This window comes from Sparus aurata, chromosome 5 (genome assembly GCF_900880675.1).
Source record: "Sparus aurata chromosome 5, fSpaAur1.1, whole genome shotgun sequence".
In the NCBI taxonomy this organism is placed as follows: domain Eukaryota; kingdom Metazoa; phylum Chordata; class Actinopteri; order Spariformes; family Sparidae; genus Sparus; species Sparus aurata.
In genome coordinates, this window is record NC_044191.1 from 38,166,573 (window position 1) to 38,188,401 (window position 21,829).

General features: G+C 50.0%; 1 protein-coding gene across 1 annotated transcript; it reads right to left on the bottom strand.

Annotated features, from left to right (window-relative positions):
• Nucleotides 1-221: 221 nt before the first annotated feature.
• LOC115582227 (retinol dehydrogenase 13) lies at nucleotides 222-3,240 on the bottom strand. Its single transcript, XM_030418044.1, has 4 exons — nucleotides 2,387-3,240; nucleotides 1,126-1,260; nucleotides 537-728; nucleotides 222-445 (listed from the first exon to the last, which is right to left on the bottom strand). The coding sequence occupies exons 1-4, from the start codon at nucleotides 2,553-2,555 to the stop codon at nucleotides 222-224; spliced, it is 720 nt and encodes a 239-aa protein (XP_030273904.1). The 5' UTR covers nucleotides 2,556-3,240.
• Nucleotides 3,241-21,829: the final 18,589 nt, after the last annotated feature.

Here is a 21,829-nt window from a genome sequence, read left to right on the forward strand (position 1 = left end):
GGGGTCAGGGGACAGAGGACAGAGGACAGGGGTCAGAGGAAAGAGGACAGAGGTCAGAGGACAGGGGACAGAGGACAGAGGACAGGGGTCAGAGGACAGGGGTCAGAGGACAGGGGACAGGGGTCAGGGGTCAGAGGTCAGAGGACAGGGGACAGAGGACAGAGGTCAGAGGACAGGGGACAGAGGACAGAGGACAGGGGTCAGAGGACAGAGGACAGGGGTCAGAGGAAAGAGGACAGGGGACAGAGGACAGAGGACAGAGGACAGGGGTCAGGGGTCGTACCCCCACGGTGGGCGATGGACGACACGGTGACGACTCGGCTGGGGGAGGAGCTCTTCAGCTTCGGCAGCAGCAGGTTGGTCAGCAGGAAGTGACCCAGATGATTGACAGCCAGCTGAGTCTCAAAGCCGTCCTCCGTCAGCCATCTTGGACACATCATCACTCCTGCAGACAGACAGGTGAAGGGAGAGACAGGTGAGCGAGCAGACAGGTGTAGAGCAGACAGACAGGTGCAGAGACAGACAGGTGAGCTCACCTGCGTTGTTGATAAGGATGTCCAGTCTGTCTTCACTGTCCAGGAAGTCTTTGGCGAACTGTTTGACAGAGTAAACTGAGGCCAGGTCCAGGTGCCTGATCACCACGTTACCGTTTCCTGTCGACTGTCGGATCTCCTCCGCAGCCTGCTCCGCCCGGGTCAGGTCCCTGCACGCCATCACCACCCGGGCCCCTGCAATAAAGCAAACACCTCCATCACTACCTGAGTGACTAGATCTACAAATCAAACACACCCAGTCTCCACCTTGGACCAGAGGGCTACCTGGGACTCCTGGAACAGCAAATCAAACGCACCTTGTTTCAGTGGCCCAGGTGGTGACAGGGTGCGTTTGATTTAACACACACAGGAAGTATTAATCCTTGTAATCGGCTCAGATGCTTTGAGCCTTTCTGAGCATTACTATGACCTCTGACCCCTGGTGATGTCATCAGCTGTGTGTGTGTGTGTGTGAGATCTAGAATCGATAGATTTGATTAAGTTGGTGGAGATGTGTAGTTGCTCAGAAAACACAAACATCAACTAAAAATAAAGAATTGACACTCACACACACACACACACACACACACACCTCTGCGTGCCAGGTCTCTGCTCGTCTCTTTGCCGATGCCAGTGTTTGCTCCGGTGATCAGAACCGTCTTCCCGTCCAGACGAACAGAACAGCGACAAACTCCACCTGCAATCCACTTCCTCAACACTGCCAGACCTACACACACACACACACACACAGACAGAGACACACACACACACACAGACAGAGACACACACACACACACACACACATAGTTATGTACAACTGTGTAATGTTACATTTCGTGCTGCAGATATCAGAATATTGTGTGTGTGTGTGTATGCGTGTGTATGCGTGTGTTTGAGTGTGTGTGTGTGTGTGTGTGTGTGTGTGGGTGTGTGTATGTGTGTGTATGCGTGTGTTTGAGTGTGTGTGTGTGTGTGTGTGTGTGGGTGTTTGAGTGTGTGTGTATGTGTGTGTTTGAGTGTGTGTGTATGTGTGTGTTTGAGTGTGTGTGTGTGTGTGTGTGTATGCGTGTGTTTGAGTGTGTGTGTGTGTGTGTGTGTGTGTGTGTAAATATGAGAGGCTGAACGAGGCTGAGAGAAAAGAGACGAGTCAGCAGAACACAGGAATGTTAATCAGCTGATGTAACACACTGCATTGTGTGTGTGTGTGTGTGTGTGTGTGTGTGTGAAGCAGTGTGACTTAATTGATCATCAGATTGGTTTCCACTGAGCACACTTCCTGTAATCCTGCTGATGGTGTAATGGAGTACACCATACTCGATGATTTCATCATCAATCAGATACAAACAGTGATTGATGATCAGCAGAATCAGTTGATACATGTAAACATATGGATCAGTTACTTTACTGACACTCTGATACTTCAGTACAGATACTTTAAGACTTTTACTCGAGTATAACTTGAGTGTATGTTCACAAATATACAAATATACTTAAATATACATTTCTTTATCACACTGTTGGCATTCTGTGGACAAGAATCTCATTCAACATGTTTGTTTACTGCACGTGTCGATCAATACTTGTAATCCTGGAGAACCTGTGAGAATCAGTCTGAACGACCTGTTGTAATAGATTACACTACACACAGAGGCCACACACACACACACACACACACACACACACACAGAGTTAATGATGAAGTTAAATATAAGAACAGGTCTGAAGCTGTTCAGCCAATCAGAGCACACCACACCACACACCTGCTGATGGAGCAATAAACACGGAGTTCTGTGCAGATGATAAGTTATTGATTCTGATATGTTATTGATCAGGAACCAGAGGCAGAGTCTTACAGATCAGAGCGACTCCCAGCAGAGCTCCGGCTCTCAGCAGCAGACCCCCCCGGCCCTCCTCCTCCAGCCCCGGTCCCGGTCCCGGTCCCGGCTCCGTCTCCGGGTCCGAGCTGCTGCCACCGCCGGGCCACGGCAGCACCAGGAATCCTCCTGGAGCTGCACCTCCCATCTCTGCAGGTCAGAACAGACTGAAGACAAAGCGGGCCGGGCCGGGCCGAGCGAAGCCAGGACAGACAGCGGGGGGAGGAGGTGAGGAGGAGATTAAGAGATTAGAGCAGATTATGAGCACAGAGCTGCTCCTGGATCAGTTAGAGAACACAGACAGGAGGGATCACTGCAGCCCAACAACACGTCACAGCACAACAACATGGTTCTGACGGCAGGATTAATGTCTGAGCAACAGTTATTGATTACAGATCAGCTGATAGAAGGAATGCAACCAGCTGCAGCAGACAGAGAGGCTGAAGGCAGCGATGTAACGAGTACTCGACAGCCATACTCGAGTAAAACAAAAGGCATGCTGTCAAATGTTACTTTGGTCACCAACATGAATATTACTCGAGTAAAAGTCTTATCAAAAGTACTTAAGAATGAACAGTGCCAGTAAATCAAACACAGATTTATGCAGAATGTAATCAGTCAAGTACAGTACTGTACTTAGTTACATTCAGTCACTGGCTGTCTGTGTTACTGCAGGATTTAAATCAGAGTAGATGACGTCTGAGCTGACTGTTACATTAATCACATTACATTACTGTTACATTAATCACATTACATTACTGTTACATTAATCACATTACATTACTGTTACATTAATCACATTACATTACTGTTACATTAATCACATTACTGTTACATTAATCACATTACATTACTGTTACATTAATCACATTACATTACTGTTACATTAATCACATTACATTACTGTTACATTAATCACATTACATTACTGTTACATTAATCACATTACTGTTACATTAATCACATTACATTACTGTTACATTAATCACATTACATTACTGTTACATTAATCACATTACATTACTATTACATTAATCACATTACATTACTGTTACATTAATCACATTACATTACTGTTACATTAATCACATTACATTACTGTTACAACATTACTATTACGTTAATCATGAACGTGTAATCAGAGTAATTTGCAAAGAGATCAGGAGGGTAATCAGTAATCAGGAGAGTAATCAGGAAAGTAATCAGTAATCAGGAGAGTAATCAATAATCAGGAGAGTAATCAGGAGAGTAATCAGTAATCAGGAGAGTAATCAATAATCAGTAGAGTAATCAGGAGAGTAATCAGGAGAGTAATCAATAATCAGGAGAGTAATCAGTAATCAGGAGAGTAATCAGTAATCAGTAGAGTAATCAGGATAGTAATCAGTAATCAGGAGAGTAATCAGTAATCTGGAGAGTAATCAGGAGAGTAATCAGGAGAGTAATCAATAATCAGGAGAGTAATCAGTAATCAGGAGAGTAATCAATAATCAGGAGAGTAATCAGTAATCAGGAGAGTAATCAATAATCAGGAGAGTAATCAGGAGAGTAATCAGTAATCAGGAGAGTAATCAGTAATCAGGAGTGTAATCAGTAATCCGGAGACTAATCAGGAGAGTAATCAGTAATCTGGAGAGTAATCAGGAGAGTAATCAGTAATCTGGAGAGTAATCAGGAGAGTAATCAGTAATCTGGAGAGTAATCAGTAATCTGGAGAGTAATCAGTAATCTGGAGAGTAATCAGGAGAGTAATCAGTAATCTGGAGAGTAATCAGGAGAGTAATCAGTAATCTGGAGAGTAATCAGGAGAGTAATCAGTAATCCGGATAGTAATCAGTAATCTGGAGAGTAATCAATAATCAGGAGAGTAATCAGGAGAGTAATCCGGATAGTAATCAGTAATCTGGAGAGTAATCTGAGTATTTTGTCCTGAAAATCTGTGGCGTTTTTGTGGCCCTGCTCGTGACGTCACTATCTAGCCCCGCCCCTCTGTAAACCAACAAAAACAAAATGGCGCCTGCCCTGACAGTGTGCTGCCGTTTTGGCGCCTCGCGGCCTCATTGTTGACGCGGGCGCGTGTTCGTCAGCCTGGATGCGGTTGTGGTCTCGGTTCGGCCGGTTCACCGGAGCCGTCCAGCCTGACGACCCGCTGAACCCCGCAGCTGGACGGACTCAAGTTCCTCCAGAAACATTCACACCAGCCAATCAGAGACAGCGCTGTCTCAGAGGGAAGTGACGTACAACCGCTGTGGGCCAATCTGCTGCTCTGACACCGCCAGCAGGAGGAAGACCCGCCCCCCGCGCGCCTGGAGAAGAACCGTACGAACCCGTCCGTGCTCCGCTGTCCCGCTCCGCAGCTCCAGACGCAGGTAAGACTAGTTCGGCTCGGTCCGGCTCGGCCCGGGTTAGCACGCAGGCCGGTCCCGCTGGTCCGGCAGCTTTATTCAGGGTGCGCTCGGTGTGTAAGTGCTGCCGGAGGGGCGGTGCAGACTCAGTTACCCAAACACACCGCGGCTTGGGGTGCGCGCGGGTGCGGGCTGAACTGGGTCTACAGTCCGGTTCTGGTTCCACAGTCACCTGAGTGCTGGGTTAACGGGTTTAACTGGACTCTGTAGTGATCCTCTGCCCGCCCGGACTGAAAGTTTCCTCCTGCGGGGACAGAAAGGAGCAGTGAGAGGAGGTGCAGGAGGTGCAGGAGGTGCAGCGCCCCCTGCGGCCTCAGCACTGTGTTTACTGTCTCTGCTGCTCTGCACAACTTTATTTAAAACACACACCGATTACAGACCGAATTGAAACATCATGATAACAATGATAATGAGTCATTACAGCGTTGATTTAATGAGCTGGAGCTCTAATAAACAATCATCATCACGATCATAACATCCTGCAGAATAATGTAAATGTAAACATTGTGAGTGACAGCTGAGCAGTTCTGCTCATGAAGTTCATGTGACGACACTGAAAGCTCCAGAACAGCTGAGTCAGCTGCCCTTCAACCACAAAGGGTCATGATGAGTGGAGGTCAGAGGTCACCCACATATCATCGTGTGGTGACGTTTTCTTCTGGTTTCCATAGCAACATGGATACAGAGTTGTTTATGGAGTGTGAGGAGGAGGAGCTGGAGCCATGGCAACAGGTGGACGACAGTGTGGAGGAAGATGACATGGACTTCATCGACAGCTACTGTGAACCAGGTGAGAACCACACACACACACACACACACACACACACACAGAGGCCCTGTTCACACCTGGTAACAACATCAGTCCTGTGTGATCTGGTCACACCTGTACAGCTCAGTACAGGTGTGATGAACGACGTGGTTGCTCTTTGTTAACCTGTCGATGTCATCAGCAGCTGTTTAACTGATCCATCCAGTCCACAGGAACAATATAGGCTCCTTCTTTGTCCCCGTGGAGAAAGTCCCCAGACTCCCTTAACAAATGTGTCAGTTTAGTGAGTTGTTGAGTTGGAGACACTTTATAAACTCTGTGAAACTCTGTCTCTGACTCATTCTGCATTATTTGGACCTTCTTGTTCATTCAGCAAATGTTCTACATGAACTTCTTTCTGTCTGTCTGTCTCTAGTTGAGGATTCTATGTCACCTCTTCCAGCCTCTGAGACTCCGCCCCCACAGACTCCCCAATTCATCACACCTGCCCAACCAGGTAACAGAACTAAAATGAATCCATCTTCAGACATTAAACCCAGAGGCCTGAGGTCACAGTCTCAGTCTTTAGCGTTTCTTTGGCCTCATCAATCGTTCTGATTTCAGTGTCTCTTGTCTCTCAGCTTCCTCTCCCATACAGATCGTCTCCTCCTCTATGATTCGTCCTCCTTCCTCCATCATCACTACGTCCTCCTCTGTCTCTCGTCTCCCCGCCCCAGCCCAGCCCCTGATGGCTCAGGCCCAGCCCCTCATTCTGACACAGACCGCGAGTGGAACGTTCCTCCTCCCAGCAGCGCCGGGGACAGGCAACGCCGCGCCATTCCTCCTCACTACACAGGTACTGAAAACAAACGCACCCTCTGCTGCTGTGAGGGGTGAACTGTTCCTTTAAGATGTTGTTTTCCTGTTAGCTTCACTCTGCTCAGTGTCTGTGATGTCACTCTGATGTCATGTGTTTACTTCAGGGTTTCCCGATGATGAACCACGGTGCTCCTCTGCTGCTGAACCTGCAGCCCGGTCAGACGGTCCAGCCGCTCACTCTGATCCAATGTAAGACGACTCATCAATCAATAGTCAATAAGAGATCCGATCAGATTATTGATCCCAGCTGACTGCTTCCTGTCCCCACAGCCCCGTCTTTGCGTCAGTTAGTACGGCCCAGTGTGGGCATGTCCCCAGTTCTCCCCCAGGGCCAGACCAGACCAGGCCCCGCCCCCTCAAGAGGCCCCACCCAGCCTGGCTCCGCCTTCACTGCCATGCAGCTTCCTGCCACACTGACCATCCGCACCAGCACTCCGGGACTCGGTCAGTCCCCATGCACAGGTACATCTGATTAGAACGTAGCTGATTGACTGACTGATTGATCTGTTTTTATTTTTTTTATTTGTTTTTCCCAGTTAACCTCCAGATGACCCAGGTGGGCGGGGCTAACTCCCTAAAGCTGGCCGGTTCCCCCGCCCTCCCCTCCGGCTCGGCTAACGGCGTCACCAGAGCCCCTTCGGTCAGCAGCAGCACGGGTCGATCAGTTATCAACACTGGTACCAATCCTTCCTATCAATACTTATTTAATCTAAATGGTTGTTGGAGCGATGGAGCACATGTGACCCGCCTGTTTCTGCACCGCTGAACTACAATCACAAGCTTGTAGTTCATTATGAGCTGCTGGACTTTTATTGTGAAGGAGCAGCAGGAAGTCGTGACTGCATTGTGTGTTTCTTTGTGTCACCTGGTCTGGCAGCTCCTGGCCACTCCCCCTCTGTCGTCATGACGCCCAGTGTGACCTCAGCGCCGACCTCTGACCCCACGAGGGTGGTGATGAGCGTGGAGGAGTTTTACTACGGCACGTATGACGGCGACCTGAGCCTGAGGAAGCCACAGCCGCTGGGCATCAAAACATCCACCTTCACCTGTCAGATCTGCTCCCACCTGGCCGAGAACAACCTGAGGTGGGACCAAATGCATCTGAACACACCTGAGAACACAACTGATCTGCGTGGATACATGTGATGTTCACCTGTGTGGATACATGTGATGTTCACCTGTGTGTGTGTGTGTGTGTGTGTGTGTGTGTGTGTGTGTGTGTACGTGTGTGTGTGTGTGTGTGTGTGTGTGTGTGTAGGTTGATGCAGCACATGCTCCAGCACTCGGAGCTGATTGGAGGAGGAGGAGGAGGAACAGGTGACGACAGGAAGTTCTGTAAGTTCTGTTACCGACAGTTCTCGTCTCCGGCTCAGCTGCAGAGTCACCAGGAGCTGGTGCACGGCCCTGTCCTGTCCTCCTGTAAGAGTCTCACCGAACACACACCTGGAACAAACAGAACTGGTATGTCCTCCTCGACTCACGTGGACTCACCTGTCTTTGTCTCATAGGTATGTGTCGTATCTGTGAGTGGGCGTTTGAGAACGAGCCGGCCTTCCTCAACCACATGAAGTCCAACCACAAACCAGGAGAGATGCCGTACATCTGCCAGGTGAGTCTGACCCCTGACCCCTGACCTGAGTGGGTGTGTGTCCTCAGGCCTCGCTGACTCAGGTGTGACTTGCAGGTGTGTTCGTATCGCTCGTCCTTCTACTCGGATGTCCTGCAGCACTTTGCCAGCTTCCACAGAGACTCTCGCTTCCTGCTGTGTGTCTTCTGCTTGAAGGTTACCAGAAACCCGGCCAACTACCAGCAGCACCTACTGCGACACCAGGTAACACACACACCTGTCTGATGGACGCCATGGATCAGGTGAGCTAACATGTACGTGTTAACATCATTGATCTTTTTCTGTTGTCTCAGATCAATCAGGCGTTCCACTGCAACAGGTGTCGTCTTCAGTTCGTCTTCCTCAAAGACAAGATGCAGCACAAACTGGAGAACCACCGCAGCTTCAGGCGCCCTGTCCGTCTGGAGGGACTGCCCCCGGGGTCAAAGGTCAGACCACTTCCTGTTCCTCAACACTCTGATTCTCCGTCATATCTCTGCCTCGTCACTTCTACCTATTGATCTCCGTCTCCAGGTGACGATCAGAACCTACGGCAAGTTCAGGCCACTGATGACATCATCAGGAAGTCGGCTGCTCCAGAGCCCCTCCTCCCTCATCCAGCCAATCATCATCAAGACCGAGCCCAGGACTCAGAGCCAGAGGAGCCCTGTGAGGTCCCCGCGGTCCCCAACGAAGAAGCCCGTCAGCCGCAGAGTCCACGTCAGAAGGTCAGACTGAAGACATGAAGTTTGTCATGAAGGTGGAGGCGCTTCAGTTCTCATCATGTCTGTCCTCTCCTGTCCTCATCTCCTTTCCTCACCTCCTGTCTCCTTGTCTCCTGTCCTCGTCTCATGTCCTGGTGTCCTGCAGGATGTCCTCGTCTGATGACCGGTTGGTGTGTCTTGAGTGTGGGACGGACGCCTCAGACTTTGCGGCTCACTATCCGACTCACGTCCACTGTCTGCTGTGTCCCTACAGCAGCTGCTGCTCCAGAGCCTACGCTGCCCACATGATCCAGTAAGAGTACTGCGTCACAGTAAGAGTACTGCGTCACAGTAAGAGTACTGCGTCACAGTAAGAGTACTGCATCAGTACTGCGTCAGTGCTGCGGTGATGTTTTGTTGATTTGAGGTTTGTTTGTTTGTTGTTCACAGCCACCACGTGCCGCGCTCCTCGGACACAGCGGTTCCTCTGCACAGACTTCCTCCTCCCTGGTGAGACTCAGCTGACTGATGGAGTTACTGTGACAGTGCTGCAAAGTAACAGAGTGCATTTATTAGATTAGATTATTACACACAAACATGTGAAGAGTTTATTATGAAACAGCTGATTCGAGTGCAGCTAAACAACATAAGAGAGGCTGTCTGACCTGCAGGTGTAGAGAGGCTGTCTGACCTGCAGGTGTAGAGAGGCTGTCTGACCTGCAGGTGTAGTCAGGCTGTCTGACCTGCAGGTGTAGAGAGGCTGTCTGACCTGCAGGTGCAGAGAGGCCGTCTGACCTGCAGGTGTAGAGAGGCTGTCTGACCTGCAGGTGCAGAGAGGCTGTCTGACCTGCAGGTGCAGAGAGGCTGTCTGACCTGCAGGTGTAGAGAGGCTGTCTGACCTGCAGGTGTAGTCAGGCTGTCTGACCTGCAGGTGTAGAGAGACTGTCTGACCTGCAGGTGTAGTCAGGCTGTCTGACCTGCAGGTGCAGAGAGGCTGTCTGACCTGCAGGTGTAGAGAGGCTGTCTGACCTGCAGGTGCAGAGAGGCTGTCTGACCTGCAGGTGCAGAGAGACTGTCTGACCTGCAGGTGCAGAGAGGCTGTCTGACCTGCAGGTGCAGAGAGGCTGTCTGACCTGCAGGTGCAGAGAGGCTGTCTGACCTGCAGGTGTAGAGAGGCTGTCTGACCTGCAGGTGCAGAGAGGCTGTCTGACCTGCAGGTGCAGAGAGGCTGTCTGACCTGCAGGTGTAGAGAGGCTGTCTGACCTGCAGGTGTAGAGAGGCTGTCTGACCTGCAGGTGTAGTCAGGCTGTCTGACCTGCAGGTGCAGAGAGGCTGTCTGACCTGCAGGTGTAGTCAGGCTGTCTGACCTGCAGGTGTAGTCAGGCTGTCTGACCTGCAGGTGCAGAGAGGCTGTCTGTCCTGCAGGTGTAGAGAGGCTGTCTGACCTGCAGGTGCAGAGAGGCTGTCTGACCTGCAGGTGTAGAGAGGCTGTCTGACCTGCAGGTGTAGTAAGGCTGTCTGACCTGCAGGTGTAGTCAGGCTGTCTGACCTGCAGGTGCAGAGAGGCTGTCTGTCCTGCAGGTGCAGAGAGGCTGTCTGACCTGCAGGTGTAGAGAGGCTGTCTGACCTGCAGGTGTAGAGAGGCTGTCTGTCCTGCAGGTGCAGAGAGGCTGTCTGACCTGCAGGTGTAGAGAGGCTGTCTGACCTGCAGGTGTAGAGAGGCTGTCTGACCTGCAGGTGCAGAGAGACTGTCTGACCTGCAGGTGTAGTCAGGCTGTCTGACCTGCAGGTGCAGAGAGGCTGTCTGACCTGCAGGTGCAGAGAGGCTGTCTGACCTGCAGGTGTAGTCAGGCTGTCTGACCTGCAGGTGCAGAGAGGCTGTCTGACCTGCAGGTGCAGAGAGGCTGTCTGACCTGCAGGTGTAGTCAGGCTGTCTGACCTGCAGGTGCAGAGAGGCTGTCTGACCTGCAGGTGTAGTCAGGCTGTCTGACCTGCAGGTGTAGAGAGGCTGTCTGACCTGCAGGTGCAGAGAGACTGTCTGACCTGCAGGTGTAGTCAGGCTGTCTGACCTGCAGGTGCAGAGAGGCTGTCTGACCTGCAGGTGCAGAGAGGCTGTCTGACCTGCAGGTGCAGAGAGACTGTCTGACCTGCAGGTGTAGTCAGGCTGTCTGACCTGCAGGTGTAGTCAGGCTGTCTGACCTGCAGGTGCAGAGAGGCTGTCTGACCTGCAGGTGTAGTCAGGCTGTCTGACCTGCAGGTGCAGAGAGGCTGTCTGACCTGCAGGTGTAGTCAGGCTGTCTGACCTGCAGGTGCAGAGAGGCTGTCTGTCCTGCAGGTGTAGAGAGGCTGTCTGACCTGCAGGTGTAGAGAGGCTGTCTGACCTGCAGGTGCAGAGAGGCTGTCTGACCTGCAGGTGCAGAGAGGCTGTCTGACCTGCAGGTGCAGAGAGGCTGTCTGACCTGCAGGTGTAGTCAGGCTGTCTGACCTGCAGGTGCAGAGAGGCTGTCTGACCTGCAGGTGTAGAGAGGCTGTCTGTCCTGCAGGTGTAGAGAGGCTGTCTGACCTGCAGGTGCAGAGAGGCTGTCTGACCTGCAGGTGTAGAGAGGCTGTCTGACCTGCAGGTGCAGAGAGGCTGTCTGACCTGCAGGTGCAGAGAGGCTGTCTGACCTGCAGGTGTAGAGAGGCTGTCTGACCTGCAGGTGCAGAGAGGCTGTCTGACCTGCAGGTGCAGAGAGGCTGTCTGACCTGCAGGTGCAGAGAGGCTGTCTGACCTGCAGGTGCAGAGAGGCTGTCTGACCTGCAGGTGCAGAGAGGCTGTCTGACCTGCAGGTGTAGTCAGGCTGTCTGACCTGCAGGTGTAGTCAGGCTGTCTGACCTGCAGGTGTAGAGAGGCTGTCTGACCTGCAGGTGTAGAGAGGCTGTCTGACCTGCAGGTGCAGAGAGGCTGTCTGACCTGCAGGTGCAGAGAGGCTGTCTGACCTGCAGGTGCAGAGAGGCTGTCTGACCTGCAGGTGCAGAGAGGCTGTCTGACCTGCAGGTGCAGAGAGGCTGTCTGACCTGCAGGTGTAGAGAGGCTGTCTGACCTGCAGGTGTAGAGAGGCTGTCTGACCTGCAGGTGCAGAGAGGCTGTCTGACCTGCAGGTGCAGAGAGGCTGTCTGACCTGCAGGTGTAGTCAGGCTGTCTGACCTGCAGGTGTAGAGAGGCTGTCTGACCTGCAGGTGTAGTCAGGCTGTCTGACCTGCAGGTGTAGTCAGGCTGTCTGACCTGCAGGTGTAGAGAGGCTGTCTGACCTGCAGGTGTAGAGAGGCTGTCTGACCTGCAGGTGCAGAGAGGCTGTCTGACCTGCAGGTGTAGAGAGGCTGTCTGACCTGCAGGTGTAGAGAGGCTGTCTGAACTGCAGGTGCAGAGAGGCTGTCTGACCTGCAGGTGCAGAGAGGCTGTCTGACCTGCAGGCGTAGAGAGACTGTCTGACCTGCAGGTGCAGAGAGGCTGTCTGACCTGCAGGTGTAGAGAGGCTGTCTGACCTGCAGGTGTAGTCAGGCTGTCTGACCTGCAGGTGTAGAGAGGCTGTCTGACCTGCAGGTGTAGTCAGGCTGTCTGACCTGCAGGTGTAGTCAGGCTGTCTGACCTGCAGGTGTAGAGAGGCTGTCTGACCTGCAGGTGTAGAGAGGCTGTCTGACCTGCAGGTGCAGAGAGGCTGTCTGACCTGCAGGTGTAGAGAGGCTGTCTGACCTGCAGGTGTAGAGAGGCTGTCTGAACTGCAGGTGCAGAGAGGCTGTCTGACCTGCAGGTGCAGAGAGGCTGTCTGACCTGCAGGCGTAGAGAGACTGTCTGACCTGCAGGTGCAGAGAGGCTGTCTGACCTGCAGGTGTAGAGAGGCTGTCTGACCTGCAGGTGTCGCTCTTCATCAATAAGACCTGAATACTTGATGTGAAGTGACTCACATGTTATCATGAACGTTAAACGTGTGCAGCAGCAGATCAACAACATTTCACCCCATCAGAGTCTTTACAAACCGAAACACACTCACTTACACTTAATTAGACTTTTAGTGAATCATTGATTTATCAGTGGACTGATTGATCAATAGAATGATAGTTTGAGCTCCCAGACACGTCACAGCTCTGTGAATGTATTGAATTGATCCTGTAAATGACTCATCCTCGTCTCTCCTCAGTGTCTTCCTGCTGCGCTGCTCTCACTGTGACTTCAGGCCTCTGGCTGCTGATCAGATGGCCGATCACCTGCAGATGAACCCGGAGCACCTCAGCGCCACCTGTCGCACCAGGAGTAAGAGCCACCCCCCCCCCCCCACACACACACACACACACACGTACGCAGGTTTGATATTTACTCTTTGAGGCTTCAACCTCTGCTCTTATTTCTTATTTCGGGTTGAACCAATGGGAGGCCTCCTAAGCACGTCAGCTGTGGGCGTGGTTTAAGTGTGAAGGCCAGCGAGAGAATCATTACAGAAGAACCAAGTGTTTTTTTAGTGACTGCTCTTTAACAAACAGTGTCCAACAGCGACTTCCAGACGCTTCCCAGAAGCAGATGTGGCTGCATCAGTTGTGGTCTCTGAATGTCTTGTGCAGAACTTCAGTTTACTGTCAGAGGAGGAAAGAAACCAGAAAATATTCACATTTAAGGAGCTGACAGCAAAGAGTGGAGTCGACCAATCGTTGTACTCTAGTTACAAACCATTTGTCACACATCCAGGTGATTACAAAACTGTGATGCAAGTTTAAAGTTTAAACTAAATGTGAGGGGCACGTTTAGCTCAGCTGGTAGAGCAGCGGCTCGTGTACAGAGGCTGTGTCCTCGCTGCAGGACTCGACTCCCGGCCTGGGCTGCGTGTCACTCCCCCTCTCTCTCATCCTGGCTCCTGTCCAAGTCTGCAGCTGTCTTATCAATAAAGCCAAAAGGCCAAAAAAACACTTTAAAAAAAAGAAAGAAACTGAATGTGATGAAATAATGAATTGGCTGTAAATGAAGCAGTTTTTAAAGACGACGCCACAGTTGAAACAGACAAATGATTCTAAGTCATGAAGAGATAACAGACCCGTGGAGCAGCTGGTTCATATTTAAAGGCACCATATAAAGTTGTAATTGTGACTCCAGAGTCAAAAATCTAAAATCAATTTGTGTCTGAACCTTCATGAACTCAGAGACACGTCCATATTTAACATTTAATCATACTTCATTCAGAACATTTCCTGTTTCCTGATCTGATCCTGATTTATTTCAGTCCTGATCATCAGACTGAACGTCCGGGTCCACTCTCTGTTCTGGAGCTTTAACAGCCTGTCCAGCTGCAAACATCTGAGTTACTAGAGAAAAAGTTTTACTCACTGTCATGTTTGTGTTGTCATGGCGGCTTCATGTGTATAAACAGACAACAACAGTAAGTCAACTGTGAGCCAAGGCTGTTAGCATTTAGCTCTGTGTAATCCTGAGGTCCAAGTCAGTTTGTTACTCTGAGGAAGTTATTTGTTGTTGTAAATTGATGTTGGACTTAATCCACAACTATGAAACTGACACAAACCTGTTCAGCTCTGGATCTTTATCACCAGTAAATATGTGAACCAGTAACTAATATTAGACAGGAGCTGCTGTCACAGTTTAACTGCTGCTCTGATAAAACCAGCACTGATAAAATCTGCAGATATGAATCAGTGAACTGGACTTTGTGTTCGGTCGCGCCTCGTCTGTCAGCTTCCAGCTTTTCTTTGTGGCCATTGTGTAAATGAGATCACAGCTGCGGTCTCCTCCTCGTAAATCAGACTTTTCTCTGGGCGGTCTGGAGGTTTCCACAGATATGTTGCTCCACTGATTCTGGCTCCACCCGGAGCCAAAGACAACAAAACTAACCGGACCACAGTTCACAGTCTGCACTCGCTCCCTGACAGAAGGAAGTGTGTTTATCAGGAACGATGTGTTTACATGTCAGGAAGTCTCCCTAAACAATCTTTCCACAATATACGGAAGATTCAGCCTGTAAACTTCATAGCTTGACCTGTTTCGAACTCTTCGGTTGTTTTGTTCAGTCAATGATGGGACTGAACAAAACAACCTATTTGTTGAAGATCACTGTTTGAATTGTTTGATACTGATGTTTCTAGAAATTAAAGTAAATAACTATTTCATGTCACTTTTCAGCCTACACTGAACCTGACATCCAGGTCTGTCACAGTGAAGAGGAGAAGGAACCAGTCCAGAACAAGGACCTGCCCGGTCCTTCCTGGACGTCAGCTGATTGTTGGAAACATCTGACAGAGAAGGACGACACCGAGTCCTCCATCGTCACCTTCATGCAGGGCAGCGGTCCTCGTCACTGCCTGTCCAAAAACAGCGACGCAATCGACTTCTTCAACCTGCTCTTTCCTACAAAACTGGTGGAGCTGATTGCAGAGGAGACCAACGCTCACGTCAAGACCTGCCAGTTCCTGGGCTCCAGCTTCCCTGACTGGGTCCCAGTCACCACCCACGAGATCAAAGGTTTCATGGGCCTGGTCATCCTGATGGGGATTCAGAACCTTCCCGACCCGTCGCACTACTGGTCCTGGAGTCACTACGACAACAGCTACACTTTCTACAGGGCTATGAGCTTCAAACGCTTCAAGCAGATTGCCGCTAACATCCGCATGGGCAGCTTCACTACAGACGAGCACCGTGGCACCAGCAGGTCCAGTGACCCGCTGCACATCTTCAGGCCGATGCTTGCCATGTTGGGCAGAGCAATGTGGAACACCTACCTGCCGAACTGCTCTCTGACCATCGACAGGGCGCTGCTTCCCTGCCTGGAGGAGGAGAGCGACCACGCCAAGGGCAGCCCAAAGACACAGCCTCAGGTGTGGCTGCTCTGTGACTCTAAGTCCGGCTACTGCCACCGCCTCTTCATCCAGGTTGGGGCGAAGGTGGGTGAAGAGCTGGGCTTCACCGTGGTGCCGGAGCTGGTGAAGGGTCTTGAGGACAAACACCACCATCTTTACTTGGCAAGCTCGCTTACATCTGTCCCACTCATGCAGAAGCTTCTGGACCAGGGTATCTATGCCTCCAGCTCCTTTCCCCCACCCAACCCCATCCTGCCAAGAGAGCTGTGGGAGGAGGGCCAGCTGAAGAAACCAGGGGACTTCCTGCAGAGGCAGTATGGCCCTCTGCTGGCCACGAGGTGGAGGGACATGAAGGAGATGGGCTGCTTGTCAACTAATGCAGCTCCAGGTGAACGGGACACTGTTTGGAGGCGGTCTCAGACCAAAGTGGGAGAACTGGACCCCATCGACCGCCCTCAGGCCTTCGGCCTCCTTCAAGAGAACATGCGGGGGGTTGACATTTGCAAGCAGCTGCTGGCCTGCAACCCGCTGGGAGGAATCCCCCTGGACCGTCACTGGCGCAGCCTCTTCTGGTTCCTGGTCAACATGAGCATCGTCAACGCCTTCATTGTGCTGCGGGAGAGCCGCAAAGACAACCCGCCCGCCTGGGTTCAAGACGGCCTCTTTACTCAGGTCAACTTTCGTAAGCGCTTGGGCAACCAGCTGGCTAAGTGTGCTCAGAAATACTTTGAGACAGTGGAGATTGCCAGCTCCCGCGCTACAAGGACAGGGCCGGCTGATGAGCCAGTCAAACAAAGACACAGGATGGCGAAGATCAGCAGCATCTCCAAGAGGTGCAAGAACTGCAACTTAAAAAGCATTCGCCATGAGAGCGTGTACGGCTGCATCATCTGTAAAGTCAACCTGTGCAAACATCCGGGCTGCTTCTGGGAATATCACGGCCTTTCACCTCTGAACAAAGGTCAGTGTTTTTCACGTTACTCAAAGGCTGTGGTCGGTTCTGTAACTGAGAAGTTGGGTTATGATTGTTAAACTTGGTAGCTGGATATGTTCACCACTGTGTAACGGGTTTCATCCCAGTTGGTGATGCTTGTTGCGTGTCTTCCCCGTCTGCCACGCTGTCACATAAAGAAACATGTAAAAAAATCTGCACAGTTGAAGATTAATGTTTGATGTTTTTAACAGGATCATCAAAGGTTGGATTTCTGAAGGACAGAATAAGGTAATTATTTCATGTATATGTAAATTTTCTGTAATATATTTGTTTTGATGTTTAAGATGAAGTTTTGGTTTTCTAGTTTTAAATCTTTGTCTGTAATGTTAGTGGAAGTTGAGTTAAGTTGAGGCTGAAGCCTTGTGTGTTTTGTCAGATGTTGCTGTGTTTTTAACGTACGTTTGATTGTCTGCTGCAGCGGCGCCATCGAGGTGAATGAGGTGAAGGACACTGAGGATGGGGCGATGGCCCCCGTGGAGGACTTGGACTTCTCTGATGATGAGAGACTTGAGGATCTGGATGACATGGATGAAGAAACTGAAGATATTAAGGATGAATTTCTCAAAGAAGAAAAACACCCAACGTCTCACCTGCCGTCAACAACGAATGGCCACGCCCAACCAGAAACCATGTTGTCTGCGTCGAAAGATCGTGATGACTTCCTCAGCGCCCGTCAGTTGAGGATCACCCTGTTCGCTCTGTGTGACGGACTCCAACAAGCCTCAAGGGTCTTTTCCACTGACACGCAACTCATCCGGTCGTGGCTGAAGGAGGCCAGGAAGCGTTTGAAGCAAACTGAGCAGAAACAGAGAGTCCACTCTAACGGCGGCGACCGTATGGTGGCCTGGGTGATGTCCATGCGTGAGCAGCAGCTTCCGATCACAGAGAGCAACCTTTTCCACAAAGCTTCCATGCTGAAGAAGAAGGGTGCGTTCAGTGACTCCTTCCGCATCTCGTATGACTGGGCGGTGAGCTTCATGCTGCAGTATCGGCTCGGCGTAAGGAGCATCGGCAGGGAGGCCACGCTATCTCGCACACTACCACTTTCCCTGGTGGCCAAGATCAAGTCCTTCAGGGAGTTTACCCACAAGGTTGTCCAGGCCAAAAAGCTATCAGAAAACACTGTGGCAGCGATGGATGAGCTGTGTCTCTTTGTGGATCTGAGGTTAGTTCAGGACAAGTCTCGCCGCTCTGAGGCCCTGGAGCTCACAGGGTCTTTACCTCTGGTCACTGTGTACCTGACGGTGCTGGCTGATGGTACCATGCTGCCGTCTCTGGTGCTCGCCAACAGGCAGCTGGCTGAGAAAGTCCTACCAGCATTCATCATGCTGGAGGCTGGGCCAGAGAGTCTGTTAGTAGAAGAGGCCTTGGATCTCTGGACCAACAAGGTCTGGCTTCAGTACGTGTCCAATCTGGCTCAGCCCAGTAAGTCAGTGCTGGTCCTGGACCGACACCGGGAACACTTAGGAGATCCGTTCCTGACTTCCATCAGCGGGTCGGGTACTCTCCCGGCCGTGATTCCTGGAGGCTGCTCCCTCCACCTTCAGCCCCTGGAGGTTTGTGTGAAACCGGTTCTGCAGCGCTTTCTGCTGTCACGCTGGGCCAAGTTCACCTCCGAAAACCCAGAGGAGCTTGAAGAATCGTTACCTCAACGGCTCCAAGCAAATGTCGCCCAGCTGCTTGTTGACTGGGTAGTCGAAGCCCTGACACACCTGCACAAACTCCCACAGCTGTGGAAGAAGTCATTCCACCTGACAGGCCTTCTGCCCGAGGAGGTGGACAAGAATGTGGGGGAGAAGATAAGTCAGAAACCAGAGGAAATCCAGTCAGACCTCCTAAAGAACCTGACAGAGACCCTCCTGGGAACTGAAGCTTTGGAGGACAGTCCTCCTGAACTGCTGGAGCTGGAGGAGGACACCGAGGAGGACCAAGAGCAAGGAGAAGAAGAGGAAGATCATGAGGACAATGAAGAGGAAGAAAAAGAGTTGAACAATGACGGCAAAGAAACGGGGACAAAGATGGAGGAGGAAGGGAGGGAAACAAAGGACGAAGGAAGACTGGAGGACAGAGACAAGGAAGGAAAAGTCACAATCGAAGGAGTTGAAGACAGCAATGAGACAGAGGAGGACAGCAAAGAGGAAATCCAGAAGCTGGAGGAGGACAGCGAGGAGGAAGGAAAGGAGACAGAGGAGGACAGAAAGGAGGTGGGCAAGGAGAGACGAGAGACAAGGATAGTAATAGGAGAGGAGGTCGGTGATGAGTGGAAGATAACAGTGAAGAGCAGGACTGAAGGAGTGACGGCTGATGGAGAGGACGCTGACAGGATGCACCAAAGCTGAACCAATGATGAAGACGAGGATGAAGCTCCACAGACTGTACGAGTCGTCTAAGTCGGCTCATCGCCAGATATCGTCCTGACATTTACTGAACATACAGAACGTTGTTCTCCTGGCGGTGAGGCCGTGGTGTTAAAGTCGAGCAGGACGCGACCAACACGGCTGAGTGTGAACGACCGCATCACCTGTCAGTCAGCAGACTCACCCTGAAACATACCTGTCTTAGTGCAGACTGAAGCTCCAGCCCACCTCAGGTGAATTGTACCATGAGATCTGAATCAGACTGTGACTTGAACAGTGAAATTCAAATTCTGCCCTCAGACTGACCCAGGAGCTGAACTGACTGTGTGTTCGGGTTCCTGTTCAGTCTGGTGGACACGAGAGGAACTGCAGCTCGTCACAACTGTGCTGGTCGCTTCTTGTTCAGAACAAACCAGCTGGACTGAGTTGTTCTTGGTTTGTTCTGATTTCCAGATGAGGCCGTGAACTCACCACTCGATGTAAAACCTGATTTGGTTCCTCAGCAGGTGAATTTCTGCCTGAACCCTGCAGAGACGTCATGTTTGATTCTTACAGAACCTGAAGGCGGTCCTGTGGTTCAGGCTGCTTCACTGATCGCAGGATATTTACAGATGTCTTCAGTCTCGTGATTTTTCACGGCCTCATCAAATAATTTCTCAACCTTCAAGTCCATCGGTCCTCCAGACCAGCCAATCAGCTCTGATCCAGCCGTGAATTAGACATGAAGCGTCAAGTACAGTTATGAATAACATCATTCTCTGTGTGAGATATCCAACATCATATGTTTAATCCAACAGTAAAACTTCTTCAAACAAACAGTTCATGTTTCTGTTTACACCAAAACCAGAAAGTGACTGCATGAGTCTACAAACAGTCATCAGGAGTCCTGATCGACGATCCTCGTAGCTCAACACGTTTGATGAATCACCTGAGCGTGATGGTCCAATGTGAGTTTCACCTGATCCAACCATTGACCATCGACCACACCAGCACCAGACTCCCTTAACAAATGTGTCAGTTTAGTGAGTTGTTGAGTTGGAGACACTTTATAAACTCTGTGAAACTCTGTCTCTGACTCATTCTGCATTATTTGGACCTTCTTGTTCATTCAGCAAATGTTCTACATGAACTTCTCTCTGTCTGTGAGTAGAAACATGGAGTCTGTTCTCTGGTACTGATGGTGACTCAGTCTGAACATGAAAGCAGGTTCTGACTCGTCCACAGTGCAGACGTACTGTAAACACTCTGATAGGTGTGCACATTTTTTTATTATCTGTTCGCTGCTGACTTTTCCCAATCAGTGAAAATATTCATCAGTTTCCTAAAAGCCGACTGGACCTGCAGACAGAACCGGGACGGATTCAGAGAACACTGGAGAACCTTTTTAACCATAAATACATTTTAAAACTAGCTTCTGATAAATGTCCTTTAGTTGCAGACATGTTGACTTGCTGACTGGCTGACTGGCTGTTTCTGAACGCTCCGCAGCAGCTTCCTGGTGTGACAGACGATCCCTGGGAGCTGATTGGCTGGTCTGAAGATGTGGACGAATATGATTAGATTCAGTTTTCTGGACTGGAACATAGACGTGAGCACACAGTGAGGATGAATGTTGGAGGTGTTCTGTGTTTATTGAACTGTACAGATGAATATTAGTTTTTTTATTGTGTCCATCAGATGAAAGATGATTTCATCGTGTCAGAATCTGATCCTGATCCTGCAGAACTCGTTATCTCGGTGCTGAAGACTTCAGATGATCTTCCTTAGAAATAAAATTCATAAAACATTTGGCTCTTTTTTCCTTTTTAATGTTTTTCTACATTAATCTTTGTTTGATCATCTGAGTGATCAGTAGAACATTTATCAGCCGACATGTCGATGAGAGTTTGATATAATCAAAAACTAATCAGACGTGATGAATCATGAACCTTCTAACATTTAAATGTTGATGAGCTCCTGATCATGTTGAAGATTTTAGACTGAATGAATTTCAGACTCAAATTAGAAAACTGTAATCAAAGCTGATGTGTTTGTATATGAGCTGGTGTGTGCAGAGAGGCTTTTTATCTGCTCATTCATTTTCTTCTCAGTTTGGTGTAAATTATTTCCTCTGCTGACTTGAGAACTGCGGAAAAAAATGTTTCGGAGTGAAACTCTCGCCGGAAAGCAACCGAGTCTTCATTTGAGACTGAATATGAGTCAAACCTTCGTGTAAAAGCATAATTACGCTCTACTACTAACGGCTGCGACACACAGGTGGACGGGTTGGACCGTCCAGCCCCGCCCACATCGGGTCCAGCCCCGCCCAAATCGGGTCCAGCCACGCCCACATCGGGTCGAGCCCCGCCCACATCCAGTACCTTGTGCTTCGTTCAGGACAGTGGGGATTTCAGACTTCTATGAAACTTGCTGCATTTACGACACTTGTGAACTGTAGGACTTTGTAATTTTCTTTTTAACGTACATAAATGTTATCAACTATTAAACTAAATGGAAAATCTGTAATCCAAAAAAAGACAAATGCATTTATATTTTGTAATAAACATAGGCCTGCCTCTCTTCTTGGGTCATTTGGCATCTTCATGGTATGAAATGGCAACAGAATTTAAAGGCCTGCTGCATTATCTGTCATTTTAACACAGCATCTGATTGTATTAAGCAATCGTAGGCAATAAGGCAAACCAATAAACACTACATTATAGCAATATGTGTGTATATATATATATATATATATATATATATATATATAGTTCATGTGAATATCACTATTCCTACAATGACTCCTTTGAGTGGAAGCGAGTAAACTCAACGAGTCAGTATGCGGGAGAGTCAGCTGTGATTGAAGTACAACAGACGGCTGTAATCAAGTAACAGACACATTTTCATAACTTAGCA

What these genes read in the sequence shown, in the direction of transcription:
- LOC115582227 (XM_030418044.1), bottom strand. Translation starts at nt 2,555, where the DNA reads ATGGGAGGTGCAGCTCCAGGAGGATTCCTGGTGCTGCCGTGGCCCGGC. An exon ending in GCTGGGAGTCGCTCTGATCT is followed by an intron (nt 1,261 to 2,386) that starts GTAAGACTCTGC and finishes GTGTGTGTGTAG; the next exon opens with GTCTGGCAGTGTTGAGGAAG. An exon ending in CATCCTTATCAACAACGCAG is followed by an intron (nt 446 to 536) that starts GTGAGCTCACCT and finishes GTCTGTCTGCAG; the next exon opens with GAGTGATGATGTGTCCAAGA.